The sequence below is a fragment of the Pithys albifrons genome, chromosome 9 (genome assembly GCF_047495875.1).
Source record: "Pithys albifrons albifrons isolate INPA30051 chromosome 9, PitAlb_v1, whole genome shotgun sequence".
Taxonomy (NCBI): Eukaryota; Metazoa; Chordata; class Aves; order Passeriformes; family Thamnophilidae; genus Pithys; species Pithys albifrons.
The window spans coordinates 14,339,694-14,355,918 of NC_092466.1; the positions used below are offsets into that span (position 1 = coordinate 14,339,694).

The 16,225-nt window shown below is 52.6% G+C and overlaps 1 protein-coding gene and 1 long non-coding RNA gene across 2 annotated transcripts; one reads left to right on the forward strand and one right to left on the reverse strand.

Annotated features, from left to right (window-relative positions):
* Positions 1–432: 432 nt before the first annotated feature.
* LOC139675706 (uncharacterized) lies at positions 433–9,193 on the reverse strand. The gene is made up of 3 exons (XR_011698524.1): positions 9,086–9,193; positions 4,960–5,189; positions 433–917 (listed from the first exon to the last, which is right to left on the reverse strand). It is a non-coding gene; the product is annotated as an uncharacterized lncRNA (long non-coding RNA).
* On the forward strand, positions 2,050–3,424 carry C9H10orf95 (chromosome 9 C10orf95 homolog). The gene has a single exon (XM_071563695.1). The coding sequence runs from the start codon at positions 2,095–2,097 to the stop codon at positions 2,668–2,670; it is 576 nt and encodes a 191-aa protein (XP_071419796.1). The 5' UTR covers positions 2,050–2,094; the 3' UTR covers positions 2,671–3,424.
* Positions 9,194–16,225: the final 7,032 nt, after the last annotated feature.

Here is a 16,225-nt window from a genome sequence, read left to right on the forward strand (position 1 = left end):
GCTTGTTTCCCTTACCTTTTTCCAGTGCAAAAATCAAAGCAATTAATAGCTGTGTTCTGGCTGCCTTGTGATAAAACCCCAGTGATTCAGATGGCCTGTCAGCCCTCGTCCTTGCAGCCGTGGGAAGACCTGGGAGCAGTGATGCTGCCAGCCAAAATCCAGGATGCTACAGCAGCTTTTGAACAAGAGCTGGTCATCAACTAGATGAGAACAGCTTCTCAAGGGCTGTCAAAAACTGTGATGGAGCAGCACACTGATCCAGCAGGAGGGGTAAGCTGGGCTTGCTTTGTTTCACACGATGGATGCAATAGGTGCATGCTCTGTCTGCAGAGCACTTGCTCTGAAACACAAACACTCCACAGAAATGATTCTGTGGATTGCAATAACGATGCAGGGATGAACTCTTAAAAGAGGCACTGAGACTGGTTTTCAAGAAGAAACCATTTATTCCGTGTACCCACATCATGCTGCCATTGACATGCAACACTCCCTTGGATTTTTGTGGTAGTTCTGAGCAAGTTAGGCAAGTAGTTTGTGAACTCTTTTGTTTGGTTGTTTAATTTCCTCCTCTCTGAGGGGGTGATGGTTATGACAGGCTTTGGCTTCTGGGCTGCAAGCCTTGTTTAAGGTTGCTGCCTAGTCTTGACTAAATACTCTAGTGCCATTCTGCTGTTCCCTCTATGGGGTGAAGACTTCTAGCCCTGGACCCATGGCAAAATCAGGCTTGAGCTAGTGCAGATTATGAACCTCTACAGACAGGAGCAACTTGTGCTGGCTGAAAAAAAACCCCCTTCCACTGTGCAGTACCAGCATTGCTTGTGTCAGGCAGCTCTTAGGGGGTGATCGAACTTCTTGTTAGGCTGGAAGAAAGCGCTGGAACTGAGGGATGAGTTTCACCGCTCCTTCTTGGTCAACACCTGTGGGAGAGGCAGTTCTAGTCAAGGCTGATTCAAAAACAGTTTACAGGATCTGAGCTCCATTTGGCAAAAAAAAAAATTACCTGACTTGCCTTTGGTTCTGTGCATGGTGTTTTCCTGTCTCTGTCAGCAAACTTAAAAAAAACCCCAAAACCAACAAACAAACCCATGCTATATACAGCTTCCCTTCCTGCCCTCAGGGAGAGGATAGTGAGTCATGGGAGGACATTGCTTAATGCCCTGGGGAGTGCTTGGATATCTGGCAAGGGCAGGCTAGGAACAAATTCAGCTGTAGGTCAGAGTTGCTCAAGGTAAATGCACACTTAAATGTGAATGATAACTAGTGAGACCAAAAAGGATATGCCTATACATGAGAACTCATCAGAAGAAATGTAGATGTGTTGGATTTTGCTCTAGAAACAAACAGTAGGTATAACTTTTGCTTATCAGAGCAGAAGCAGGGCTTGAGGAGGATGGGGAGAGAGCCAAGGATAGTTGAAGATCTTTTTATTTGTTTAAGACTTCCTTGTCTAGGCAGGATGGCAGCTGAAATGACTGCAGCAGGGCTGGGCTGTTGCCTCTTTTCTTTCTTTGCCTGCTTGCTTTGTGTTTGTTCTTGTGTTTGCCTTCCCCATTTTCATGCCTGCTCAAGAGCCTCCAGCTTCTTGCAGTCTGTACTGCTGCCTCCCAGCAGTGCACAGACAAGTCATGAGGATATGAGGTGGTGTCTTTTGCCCTCAGTGGTTTTCATGTCAGCTCATTCCCATCCCTGTAATTCTGAGATGGGTGGGTTAAATGACAAGTCTTGCTGAGCAACTAGCAGGCAGTCACTGGCAATGTAGCTCTACTTTTTCTTGGCAGGTTACTGCCCCTGCAAGCTGCAAGGAACTCCTTTTATTAATTATTAATTAGTTTGTATGCTTACAGTGCTAGGCATATCTCCTTATTCAGCCTGGTTCTGGAATATATATATAACCAATATAAATTGTGTCTTTTCCCCTCCTGTCCTCACAGCTTTTGAGATTCAGCACCTTCTCTGGAGAAGTGCCCCCTGTGTAAAACCCCAGGCTCCTGTACGATGTTCCAGTCCAGCTTTGTGCCAAGGGAATATTACCCAGCCATGATCCCACCTTCTGCCTACACCTACCCCCCACTGCGGCCTGGGAGAGCAGAAGACATGACCAGCTCCATGATGTTCCCTCCCATCCACATGCCCAACTTTTACAGTCGACCCATCACCTTTGTGGTAGACCAGAACAGCTACTCTGACTATGCAGGTGGTCAAGTGGAGTATCATCATCTCTACAGTGCATCCAATCCCTATATCCATCCGTACTACACCTGGCACTTCCCTCCCATGGTCCCCATCCCTCTCTACAATCCCTACGCAAACTACCATCCCTATGCTGCCTACCAGAGGTCAGATCAGCATCGAGACACGTGGCCGGAAGGCTTCACAATGAGAGGGGAGCTTCATTGGGGCAAGCTTGGAAAGGTGTTTGGGCCAAGGAAAGACCTCCCAGAATTTGTGAAGGATGATCTCCGTAGGGTTTATGGCACCTACCCACGGACAAATGTCTCTATATCCTATCGGAAAGGAGAGTTTTTGGTCAAGGGAGACCCCAAGACAGAAGAGCAGGAATATGCAGTGGAAAAAAAAGTCATCCAGCAGGCTGTGACCCCTAGTGCCAGTGAGGCAGATGACAGCAGTGAAGACCGGAACCGTAAGAAGAAAAAGAAACTGAGACGTTGATGTAGCCAGTCCCCTAATGGACAGGTGCTCCAGTGCCCTCGTGGGAGCCAGCTGGCAGCTGTTCTTGGTGCAGCTGCCAAGTAGCACAAGCAATGGATGCCCCCACTCCTGTTGATTTTTAACTGCTCCTCATCCTCCACAACCTGATGGCAGCTTTACTCTGATACACAATGCCCATCCTCTGAAGAAGCCACATGACACTTGACTGTCAGATCAGCCTGTTGGTTCTGGTTTTGAAGTTAACATTTGATTTTCACTGGGTTGGTTGAGTGGTCACAATCTGGTGGGGGGATTTCCAGACAGCAGCCCTTGATTAGAGAAGATGAGCCTCTTCCTACCTTGTCCAAGGGAAAGGCCTGTGAGCTGGTTCCCTTCCTGGAGAGATCAAAGCAGGATTTCCTCCAGGCTGAGGGCAGTGCAGGTCTCAGAGGACAGAAGGGTTCTTGAACACTCTAAAGAGCAATTGTCTGCATATCTTGTCACTGCTGTTGATGACCGTACCGTTGTGCTTAATCACCCTGTGATGCCTGTATGCAGCACTTCCCTACACACTGGCAGAAGATCCTGGTGTCCCCATCCTCTTACACTTGGGTACTCGGTTCTCAGTACTCCTGGCCACGTGTCCTTGTTAAAATTGCTTGAGGCCCTGCTCTGGGTCTGACTCAGCTCTGGTTTGAGGTACTGGCTCTCCAACGAGGTTACTGGAACACTTCCACAGCTTTGTGGTTGTGGTGGAAGAGTTGTGCAGGAAGCCTAGAGGGCTGTTAGGGGCTGGGTCTGACTTGCTTGCAAACTTCTGTACCTTTTATATTACTATAAACAATAAAAAGCCCAAATGCAGATGCTTATATTTCTGGTTCTTAGCTATGTGACAGCAGTCTCTCCTGTGAACAACTTGCAATCAGATCTGACACCTCTTTGCAAAGTTAGGGATGACCTCTGCCATGGCTTGTGCCCTGCCATGGTGGCTTATTCAGCTTGTCCTGCTTGGCACTACCCTGCCTTAACCCAGTTTGTTGTTTGCCAGCTTCCTACTTGGGAACCAGCAAGGACTTTATGAGCATACAGGAGAAATACAGGACCTTTTCTGTCCCCACTTGTAGCCTCCCCCTGACCTGCCACATGGAGAAAGGCCTTCCTAATGCAGGAGGGAACTGGGTATTCCCCATCTGCATAGCAAAGGAGAGAGCCTGTGAGGGTGAACTTAGAGGCCTTTGGTGGCTCTGAATTGCTATGAAGTGAAAGCAAGTGGATTTTTTTTCTTAGCGCAACAGGTTTTGTTTAACCAATTGTCAAAATATCTCAGCAACTGTCTGGATTTCCCCTTCCCCAATAACCTTCTTGGAAATGGGTTAACTCTGGTGCCAGACAAAGCTGCAAGAGGGCCGAAACAGAAAAACTGCTGCAGCACTGCATGTTGCACTCCCTGTCCTTCCAGCAGCAGTGGCTCCTGTGGGCAGTGAACCCAAAGTTTGTGCGTTGGATCCCTACGTGGGTTGTGCAACCCTCCAGTGGGTGCTGGAAGGAGTTTCTTCCCCATCTCCAGAGCTGGTGTGGGACACGGCTGGGCTGTTGAAGCTGAATGCTGCCTGCCATGGGAAGGGGCTGCTTCAGGTGAAATGTTGGAGGAGGTGCAAATCTTCTGGGCAAGGTAAGAAGGAACATGGAGTTTGTCCTATGGTGATGCTGAGATGCTACCATAAATTACCAGACTTGCACAATAGTTTATCCTAAATGCCACTCCTCCAGACAATAAATTCCTGGTGGCAGCGTAATACCATGTTAAAGTGGAAATGTCCCCAAAACTCAAGGGGTGCAGCCAGTGGTATATGCTATATAAGTATATAAGCCAGAGGTATATGATGGATGGATGAAAAGAGAGCCTGTTGCCACGAAAAATACCTCTCCAAATACCCATTCCTGCTGGGGACATTTGCAGAGCTCATGAGGAGAGAGAGAGAGGGCACGACCCTTAACTTTACTCATCCTGTCCTGTTTATCTTCTCCAAGGTTTTGTTTGGTTTTGCTGCCTGGACTCTGAACAGGAGATTGCCCGGCACACCCAGGCTGTTGTTCTGACAATGAGTATTTTTAGCAGAGGCTCACAATTGCATGCAGTTCATCAGGAGGTAGCAATTTATTTATTTTCTCAAGTGCCATTTCACTTCCAGAGGGGAGAAAACATTCTATAGTTGGGTGTTTTTTCCCCTGAGGAAAAACCTGTGACAAACAGCCACCACCTCCAGCAACTCTCTGATAGCAGGTTTTCCTGTGGTGGCCATAACTCACCTCCATCCCTAATCTGGTTTCTGTGCAGCAGCAAAGATTTGCATATTCCTTGTAGGAACAGCTCACAGTTGCATTCTCTTCCTGAAGGTTTGAGGCTGATTTGCTGCCCAGCTGCAGAACTGAATCCATAGGGCATTTTTGGAGGCTTTAACGCCTATGGAATTCAGTTCTCAGAGCCAAGTAGCCAGTGCAAGTCAGCTTCCCCTGGCTCCAGCCGGCTGTGTTTCCATCTGCAAGGGGGGAAAAAATAGCAAAGAACTCATCATGTCTCTGACATAGTGCAGGCACTGAGCTGACACAGATTTTTGCAACTGGGAGCTGCTGCAAGGAGAAGACTCTGGCACCTCTCACCCCAGAAATGGTGCAGACACAGCGTTCTTTGGAAACTTTTCTCAAGTTGGCTGCTGGGTTTTTCCACTGCTTCCACATATCATACTGTCATTTGGAGTCACTGCAAAGCTTCAGGTCAGCCCTAAGTTCTGTAAACCTGCTACAGATGTGAGAGAAAGATTATTTCTGCCATTTGGGTCTGGTATTGGCAGGTGTGTTGGGAATCCCAGCTACGTATTTGCTCTGTGTGCAGGCCTTGCGCATCCCTCAGTCTAAACTGCTCTTCCTGTGTGTGTGTGTGTCTGAGAAAGGGGCACAGCTGTGGCTCAGCACTGCAGGAGCAGCTCAGCAATTCCAGGCACTGACTCTGCTCCATTCATACCAAAACCAGGAACCCCTTGAGCTTCCAGCTGATGGGAACGGTTTGTGCAGCAGGTGGCACCATGGGTGGACCATGAGGTGCAGGGGCTTTGGGACTGGGAAGGGACACAGGGTAATTCTGTGGCTCAAAATGAAGAGTGAAAGACCTTTCTCAAGCAGCTGAGACCAGATTCAGGGAGGGATCAGTCTCAGCCTGGGTCAAGCTGGGACGTGCTGGTGCATCCCACAACTATGCACGTGCCCTTTGCCTTTCACTGCCTCCAGCCACTGGTTTGGGCTGCAAAGCTCATGTGCATGGAGAGGCAGGTTCCAGGGGCACATGAGGACCACCATGAGCAGCTGCAGAGGTGCTGATGCTGCCAGCAGATTTGGGCAGACTCGACCTTCAGCAGATGTTCATTTTCAAACCCTGAAACCAAGCTGATGGCTGAAAGGCTTTTTTTGGCTTGGCAATGGTTTGGCACTGTTGTGGTAACAGTGGCTTGGGCAAGAGTAACCACTTGGAGAGGATTGCAGCCCTTTGCCTGTATGCCAGCAGTGCAGGAGGGGAGCCCTCGGGTCTGATGGGTCAGCAGAAGAGAGAGGAAATGACACACACTACTTTGGAGCACGGGCAAAGATTTCAATGGTGGAGGAACTGAGCAACAGTTGTACAGGAGGAGTGAACTCCATGATTGCTCAACAACTGGCCTGGGGCTCTATTTTAATCCATCTATGGGGAATTTAGAGTTTACTCAGGGCAGCATGAACTGACCATCTTGATGACTGTCCCAAAGGACTAAACCCTGCTGCAAAAGCTGTGTTGTTCCAGGCTGAGGGTGCCAGCCCTGGCACATCCAGGGACCACATGCAGCAGAACTGCAGGGCAACCTGGAGCGGCAGCAGTGGAGGGAGATGGGGTAAAGCAGAGCTTACATCAGGGTCCTCCCACCCTGCAGCAGGTGATCAGAGTCAAACAGGTGGCTCAGGGACCCAGCTGTGCACTGTGCTGTTTTTCAGACCACTGTGGCAAGGCAGGGAGTTTCCAATAGCTCTGAGCTTCTCAAACTCAGAATAATGAGGTGATTTTCCTCCCCCTGCTCTGCAGTCAGGCACCTGTGCAAGAAAGCAGGCAGGAAAGCAGCCTACCAGAGATACTACAGCCAGGTGGGAGCAGACTTGCCAGCCTGAAATGTCTGGTAGGGTTGGGATGATTTGGGGATGCGCCTCAGCCACCTCATGTCATGTGGTGGTCACCTGCAGTTCCTGGCTGTTTGATCACATAGAAAGCCTTTGTGTTTCATTTTTTAAGTTGTGAAACTCCCATCTGAGGCATTTACCCACATAATTGAAGGATGGTGCTGTTCAAAGTGCCAGCCGCCTGCCTTCAACCCTCTGCCACTCTGAGCAACCACTGCTTTCAGGAGCTCTGCAGGCTAGAGAAAATCCTTCCACTCCATCTTCCTCCATGGGCTGATTTGCAAAGAAAGGGGAAGGGCTTCAAGCAGACAGGAGGGTGAGAAGGAGGGGTGTCAACCCGACAAGCCCTCTGTGATGGTGCTTCTGAAATTGTCCCATTCCCTTACTCCAAGGCCTCAGGGAGGTGGTGTGGGTGCTGTGTGGGACAGCTCAGAAGCTCTCTGGTATGAATCTCACTGTACCTTGTGACCCTGCCCTCCCTGAGATGGGGGCAAACTACTTTCAGTGTCCTACCTGTGGGTGCTGTGGCTGGGGTACCCCATCGCCAAAAGGCAGCAGGAACAGTTTGATCCAGGTGCAATGGGAAGCTTATGAGGGACAAGCTGGGAAAGAAGGAGTTGAAATGCCAACTCAAACAAGCTCCAACTCTTTGTTTTCACCCTTAGCTATTTCTGCAAGCAATGTCCCCATGACATGGCATTCACAGCACCCCTGGTCTTTGCTCCTTTGCATTCCCATCTCCAGCTTTGCCTCACATTCCTTCACCCAGGCAGAGCCAGGGCTGGATTTGGGATTATCCCTTAACCCAGGGGATCTGCACTCGAGTGGAGTGGCAGGTAACACCAGGTGTGAAGGTGCCCTACTCTGGCTTGACCCTGTGTTTTCCTGAGGCTGTGCCAGGGTTAGGCTGTAGCACTGAACCATGGGGTGACCAGCACATGCAGAACCCAATGCCTCAGGGAACAGGCTCAGCACTGGGGAGGATTGCACCAGCTGCTGGCTCTCCAGAGGGGGTCTCACAGCCTCACTACAACCTGCCTCCCCTGACTCAGGGACAGGAGCTCTTGGTACCCTGCATTGCTTAAGTCATCCTCTCTGCCTGGCTTGATGTGTGTTGGGGTCACCATGCTGGGTTTGGTGCACATCCCCTTCTGGTGCCTCCTGTTGTGGGCTGTGGTCTGGATTTAAGAACCTGGATTTGACCCCAGCAGCTGGATGATGGTTTGCTGAAACTGACAGAAGTGTTCAGGAAGAGGTACTGAGGAAAAGTCTGGCTCCAGTGCAGGAGTCAAAAGGTTGAGAGCTCCTCAAGGCTCCTGAACTCAGCCCAGAAATATTGGTGAGCCAAGAGACACCCGAGGCAAGCAGGTGCCCAGCTGAACACTGCTGCTGTGGGATTTTCTGTGTGGAACACAGCAGCGATGGCCACACAAGCAGATTTCCCCATGCCAAGCCACGTCGGAGGTGATGGGAGGACAGAGAGAAGCAGAAGCTCTCATATGACCAATCCTGCCACTGGAGAGCTGCACCGCACCAGTTCAGCCCTGAGCTGCCCGTGGCACTGCGCCCTTTCCAGCTTTCACCCTCCCTCCCTCCCTCCCGTGGGGGACACGGGGCAGGCTGGAGGGCTCTCCTGTCCCTCACTTCTGTGTGAGACAAAGCACAAGCGGCTGCTCCAGAGGAGACGTGACTCCCAGGCAGCGCCACCGCTCAGCGGTTAATGATTTATTGCTTAATGTCTTAAAAAAGCAGCAGTGACCTTCTTTTGGCACTTGCAGCTTATTAGCCCGGGAGTTACTGATTAGCCAGGACGTGCCTGGGACCAAGCAGCAGAGCCCTGTGGGTGCTGCCGGCACTGCGCTGACATGGTGGCTGGAGCAGTATTCCAGAGGGTTTCGCTTTGTCTTCCCGGGAAGTTTGCTGAACTGTTCCATGCCTCCCGCCCCCCACCCTTTAAAATACGAGACGCACGAGTCCGGTTTTGCAGATTGCCAAGAAAGCCAGGGGTAAAAGTGAAGCTGCTCTTGCAGCATACGCGGTGTCTGCGCCTCCCCTCCCGCTCCCCGCAGCCCGGAGCGACTGCGTTGCCATCGGCCGTGAGACGTCACCGCGCCCTCCCTGTCGCCCTCTGCAGCTGTGGCTCCTCGGGGAGAGCAGCGACCGAGAAATCGCCCCATGCCAACAACACCAGTCCCCCCACTCCGGCGCAGACCGTCCTGCTGTCCCCGGCACTCACCCCACAGCTCCGGCTCCCGTCGAGGCGGGTCTGCGGGTGGCGGGGCCGCAGGCACTGTTAAATATTGCAGCGGACTTACTCACTTCTCTTCCTGGACGGCAGCGTGCAGAGTTTCCACCCACTTCTTTCACCTTTGGTTTCCAGGCTTTCTGAGAAAAGGGGAAGCCGTGGGAGGGAGCAACCGGCATCCCCGTGCCAGGGCCACGGCCCCCAGCAGCCTCTGCTTCCCGGGAAGGGGTGGATGCCAGAGGGGATGCTTTCCCGGGAAGCTGCAGCGTGGCTAGGAGTGCCCTGTGCTTGTGCCCAACACTCTGTGACTCTCCTAGGTTAGGGAGATTTTCCTCCCCAGCCGAGCAGAGGGGGTGGCTGGGTGCTGCTTCCCTGGCACAAGCTCAAGGGTGGCTGCTTGGCTGTCTCAGCCTCCCCTTGCGGGAGTGAAAATCCCCTGGGAATCAGTCGCACCCTCCTTTACGGTAGCTCCTCTGCAAGTAGTGACAGCGCTGGAGCTGGGGTCACCTACACTTGGCTGACACCTGTGATGAGCAGTGTCTGTCCTCAGCCCACAGCGCTCTGCCAGCAGCAGGTGCTGCCATGGGCCTGGTGATGTGCCAGCCAGTATCCCATCCAGCGGCATGCCCCTTGGCACCACAGGGAAGCTGGTTGCCCTCCCCAGGGACATTGATAGATGATGCTCTCTGGGATATTATGGCTGGACAGGTGGCCCTCACCAACTACTGCCAGCTTTGGTGGGTGAGTGCATGTGCCTAGTGGGACTCCTTTTTGATAAGGTCCTGTTCTCCAATGTCCTCTTCCCATCCTTCCCCCCTCAGTGTTGCTGAATGCCCAGCCATTGTTTTCGCACTGAAATGATGTCAGGTCCCCTGGGGTTCCCCTCTGCCAAGCAGTTTAGAAATGAGAATCTGGGGACCCAGCACAGGCTGTGGCACTGAGCTGATGGTGAGGTGAGCTGCTCCTCCTGCGCCACGGTGATCAAATCCATGAATATTCTGGCAGATCAATTGATAGGGTGGTGGCGAGATGCCTCACACACCTGGCTGCTTGCACTGCCCTGCCTGGGCTTGAGAGCTGCCCTGCAGGTTCAGGTAACACTTACAGAGCACTTTTGTCTTCTGGGAGCTGCCATGTGTTTCTGGGGTGGGAAACACCTTGAAGGCCCTGTGCTGGAGGTGACCAAGCTAGAGCCACAGATTTATCCATACAAGCTTCCAAAAGAGGTGGCATCTGCAATTCAGGGCCTCAAGGTATATTTTCAGGCCATCATGTGCAGACTTGGCTATTCACCCCACCTTTGCATGGCTGCCACTCTCTGCCCCTTTGCTCTGTCATGGTGGGACTGGACAGGAACTTTGCTATGTGAATCAGAGAGCTGAAGTATCTCAAATTTCTTAAGTCTGGGCTGCCCTCCCTCCTGCCCACTGCAAATCCCACCCAAGCATGATACAGCTTATGAGCACCCACCACTCCCTCCCCACAGCTCCAGCTCCCTCCGCTTGGCAGCTCCCAGTGCCACCCTGAAAGGCTGGGTATCTTCCCACTCCACCCTTGCAGACTGCTCAGCTCTTCCAGGGCAGCACTGCAGTATTAGGGCCACAACACGGATGTCCCCATCTGTGGGGTCTGGCCAAACCGTTCCCCAGTGCCAGTGTTACTCCTCCTTGCTGGGGTCAGACCTTGGACATCCCCCTGGTCCCTGCTCCTGATGCCTTCCTGAGGACAAGGCTTGCCCTCCCAAAGGGTTTTCCCCCTTCCCAGTACCACGACTGGCCTGGCCACTTCTTCACACCACTCTCCTTGGCATGTGGGTCCCCCACATGCTCTGCATGTATCTGCGTGCTGGGAAGGGTCTGGTGAGCTCCTGAGTGAGAAAACTACTGGAGAACAGGAGGAGAAGCAGTCAAGAGAGGCACAGGTGGGGCAAACAGGGAAGTCCTTGCAGGCCGGACACCAGTGGCATAGACAGTAGAGCAGTTCAGACCCTGCACAGGTGGGAGAAAGGGGGTGCACAGCTTTGCCAGCTCCTGTGATGCAAGTTATGGGAGGAAGAGGAGGAGGAGTGTGCTTGGAATTGGGGTGACCACCCAGTTTCCAGTTCTTGTGGGTCTGCTCAGCAGAGGTGGGCAAGCAGAAGCAGGCCGGGGTTCAACATGTGGGACCCATCCCTTCCCCGTGACATTGGCACAGCCGAGACTTGACACCACCCCTAGTCCCCGTTTCTCCAGATTTCCTCTGGACTCCCTTTGGCCAAGGGCAGTGGGTGTGAGGGAGGAGCAGCATTGCCTGGCTCCCTGCGTAAGTGCAGCAGCTCAGCATTTATCAGGGGAAGTGGGAGCTTCCTGCAGCCTTGCTGTGCTGGGAACATGGGCAGGTACAGAGGGTTCACCCTTGGAGGGGGTCCTGTAGGAGAGGAGGTGAGAGAACAGCCCACCACAGGGCTGGGGCTTCATCCTGGAGGGAGAAAATCCACCTTCTAGCTCTGGGAAGGCAGAAGAGGAAGAGACAGTAGGTGCATTTTCCTGCCCATGCAAAGAAATATGGTTAAAAACCCCCTCACCGTTGAGCTCCCATGGCTGCAGAGAAAGCCAGCTGGCAGGACCGGGGTGTGATTTAGGACTCAGAAATAAGCCAGCAATTAAAACACCTCACAGTGTTACTGCTGAAAGTAGCAAGTGGCCTTAGGGAAGGGCTGATGTGCTTTCTGAGTGCCTGAACCCCACAGCACCACAGGGTTTTGGATGAAGTCTATTGCAGCTGCTCAGTGCCCCAGAGAGAACCCTGGAAAGGGGACCAGTGAAACAGGTGCAGCCTGCGAGACCGACCCAGTGCCAGCCACAGCCTCTGAAGCTGGAGTAGGACAGTCCTTCCCCAACTCTACTGCTATCTGAGATGCAGTCTCCTACTGGGAGACTCGGTCCCTTCCTGGGAGGCTGCTCTATGATGCAGGTCCAGGCTGTGCACAGAAGGAAGGCTGCAGCTGGAGGTGCTGGGAGGTGACAGTGGCTGCTCAGCCCTGTAGCAGACACTAGAGAAGCCCACAGGAGTGCCCAGATCCAGCCTTCTGCCCACCTAGCACCTGCTCCACCTCCCCAGGCAGCTTCTCGCAGATTTAGACTCACAGATGTTTAATACAGAGCTAATCCCACACTTCAGCTATAGCTGAGACTCAGTCCATCTCCATACTTAAACCTACAAACATCAAGCTTTGTGTAATTCAGTGGCTTTTGTGTGTCTTTCCTTTTCCCTCTCCTCTAAACTAGCAAACCACCTGCAAGCCCCTGTTCATCCACTGAGATATGTTGTGCATGGGGGAAACCACCTCTTTCAGCCCTCTGGATGAGGGATTTGGTGGGTTTGGAGTGGTTTGCGCTCAGCAGGTACTTTTTCAGCTGTGAAATCATGTCAACATGAAGCCAGAGATGCCCCTGCTGAAAGAGGTGAGCAGCTTTGGCTTGTCCACAGAACCTGCTCCTCAAAATCAGGTTTGCGGGAGTTGCACCAGTGGCCACAGAGCTGGGGTGGCAGGACAAGTGGCTTGGCTGGTGCTCAGCCTGCTCTTGGCCCCTCTGTTTGGGTATGGATAACCCAGAGGAACCCAGGTGCAGCCTCCATCACACCAAAGTCTCCTGTGGGACAGGCTGTTCTTGCAGTACTTGCAGATGCCCTCGGCTCCCACAGCCCTATGGATGCTGGTATGAACTCCTGCCCTCCAAGCCCTGCACTGAGCATTTCCATGGCTGCAGAGGAGGTTATCTGTGGTTAGAACCATTGGTGATGTCCTGCAAGAAACCTCCCCCTGCAAAGGCCTGATCAGAAATGGGTATTTTCCTGCTACTTTGCCTCTCTCCCTGCCAGGGCTTTCTGTGTGCAGTCAGGGTTTTGCTCAGTCTGTGTCACTCTGAACTTGGGCTCCCCTTCCACCTGCCTGGCTATTTTTATCATGTCACGTTTTTTCATCCTTTGAGACCTCCTGTCCTCTGGCCACCTGGATAAAAATTGGGTGAGATTTCATAATAGAAATGAACAGAGGACATACATAGGAGTTTGGCTGGTGTGACCACCAGACAAGGCCATTTACCCCTCTAGAATGACTCCTTCTGCCCCTGAAGAGAAGCTGAAAGCAGCACATACTCCACACAGCTCCCCACTAAGTGTGTTCTGCCAGCACAAACCAGTCCACTCCATGCTGGCAGCCCCCATAGAAGCATGGCTATGGGGAAAGGGAGTTTCTCGGAATGTTTTTCCCCTCAGGGTTCCTGTTCCCCCTCCAGCCCTGGTCGGCAGATGCTGGCAGCCCTCCCCATCTCCATGTAGCTTTGCAGAGGGAGTAAAATGAACGGTTGGGGCTGAAGAAGTCTGGGAGATGGAGGATGGCTGAGGAGAGGGGGCAGGAGTGACCCCTTGTCCTGCTGCTGGCACAGTCCTCCATTCCAGCAGCCCTGAAGCTCTTTGGGAGTCACATTTGCTGGTGAGGAAGGGAGGAAAACCTCAGAGCTGAGTCACATCTTGGAAGGCATTTGCATCTGGACAAGTTCCAGCTGAACCCCACTCCCACTACCTCTGTGTGGGGTGTCACAGGCGGCTTACAGGAATGGCCACATCCTTTCTCCCCAGGTCGGAGCCTCACTGGCCGGTCACACTTAGCCAAAAGCCAGGCAGCATCCACCACTGGCTTTGGCAGGTTTCCATCAGAAGGCAGGAAAGCTTCCTAGTGGGAAAAACTGTGCTGGTGAAGCAGAAGTGACAGTGAAGGCGAGCAGGGCTGTGAGGAAACCGAGTCTCTTACCAGAAATGGCAACATCGGGTATTGCCTTTCAGCACTTCCCAAGAGCACCAGGCTGGGGCTGGTCCTCCATCCAAGCTTTCCATTAGAAAATAGGGCAGGATTTGGTATGACAATCTGCTCCAGGGATTTAGGCTAGGAGAGGAGCAGCATGGGAGGAGGATGGTGGACTATGAGCAACCCAAATGCTACTCCAGCACCTGCAGAAGCCCATGTTTTTGGCAGATGTGGCAGAGTGGTTGAGGGAAAGGTGTCAAGGATGGAGTTTTCCCCTAGTGGTGGGGCTGGCAGGGGCAGAGGAGCCACCCAGGAGGTCACAGAATGGAAACAGCTTCTGCTGGACTGAAAGAACAACAAAAGGATGTCTAAAGACTCATCATTCATTCCTCTTCAGAAACATCCTGGGGGGCTTCTCACGACTCTCTGCACTCGGGGCTGACATTTCCTCATGGTTTAAATTCCCCTGATGTGCAAAATTATGTTCCTGCTTGAAAGGCCAGGGTCCAGTGCTGGGTGTAGGTGGAACGGGTTGGGTCCTGAGATGGGTCCCTGCCCAGGGCTGGGCTCACGTACCTCAGGATGAGATCTCAGTGTCTGTGTCTGGATCTGGGACCTGCAGTACAGTGCTGCATCATCCCAGTGGTGTCTGACCTCCGTTCCCTCCCTCTAGCGGCTAAAATCCCGGCACCTCCTTGGGCTACCAGAGTCCCCGGCAGCGCCCGGGACTGGGGCACAAGGAGCCAAGGGGTTGCCTCTACACTGGGACAATGGGTGGGTGAACCCCGGCCCTACCGGCCCTCCTGACTGGGATGGTCCTGCCTGAGCCAAGCCTCATCTGAGAGGAGATGGAGTTTAGCAAAGGGATTTTGGATTAGGGACCATGTTACATGTAAAGGGAAGCTTTTGGCTAGTACAACCATGCTGGTTCCCACACTGCTCCATGTCCACAAATGCCTAATGAGCAATACCAAGGGAAATATCAGCTCTTCCCTAAGTAATTCCTTTCAGCTAGCTTTGCAATTAGTCCCTTGGAAAAAAAGAAATAAAGATTTTTGGCTTTGCCAGCACTCCTCTTTGCAGATGCTGCCCTCGCCTTGTAAATAGGGCACAGTGGGAGGCGAGAGCCACTTAGCTCTTCACATCGAGCTTTCCAGACTGCTCCATGTGGGTGTGATGAGCCTGCCCTGCTGGGCTGCGCTCCTGCTTGCGGGGAGAGGGGGGAAAGGAGCCTGCAGAGGCTGAGTGGGTGGCCAGGGGTGTGGGCAGCGAGGGGTGCACGGCAGTGAGGGGTGCACGGCAGATCGCCTGCATCCAGTGACCTGAGTCAGGGCACACTATGGCTTTCTTTCCCCTCCATGTGCCATAAGCACTTTGCAGGTATGTAGGAAACACAGGTTTGCTCCTGCCCTTGTGCTTTCCAGCAGGACTGATTGAAAGGATGTGGAGAAGGTGTAGAGCTGCTGCTCCCCAAGCCTGGAGTGAGTGCCTTGTTGCTCCCGGAAATCCAGCTGGGATCCACCCACTGTTTACAGAGAAAAGTGAATCATCTGTGCAGGGAAGGAAAACACATCAAACTTGTGCCTTTTTAAGTTTTCCGGGTAAGTGAGAGTTGCTGGGGGAGCACTTGACTGGGAGCAGACCTGGGTCAGCAGCTGAGGTGCCCCAAGAATAGATGCCAGGGCTGGCTCTGTTTGGAGGGATCTGTGTCATGGGACAGGGCACCTGTTTCAACCCCAGCCCAATAAATACGAGCTCCCCACAGGCCAGCTCAGGGGGGCTACAAAATGTGGTTTCCCAGGAGGTGTTCTGGCTAGTGGGGAAGAGGTGATACTTGAAAACAAGTGCTTTTCTCCAGATGTGGAAGTAGGAAAGCTTTGGTCTGGATTTAGGTTTGCTATAACAAGGACTGGGCTGCTACAGCTGTCTGAACAAAGAGGCCAGAGCCATTGAGACAGTCTGGGGTGCTCCACCTATCCTTCAGAAGGACACAGGTCTGCTCAGGTCCTCTGGTGTCCCTGACAGCTCCCTAGGATGTCTCAGGTATCCTCTGGTGCTGGGCAGATGTTCAGGCAGCTAAACTGAGTCCTTGTCATCACACACAAGAAACTGTTACTTCTATGTGAGGTAAATGACAGATGAGGGAAGGTCTTTGCATCTGCCAAGAGCTGTGTTACCTTCCAGCTGTTGAGATGGAGCAACTGCCCTCCCCAACAATGTGGCCTTAAACCAAGCTGCCCACTGCTGAGATCTATATGCTGTTCCCCCAGATCCGCAGCAGAAGGGGAAGGTGGATTCACTTAGCACCTAGAGAGCATTTTGGATGGACTCTCAGCCTCATCAGG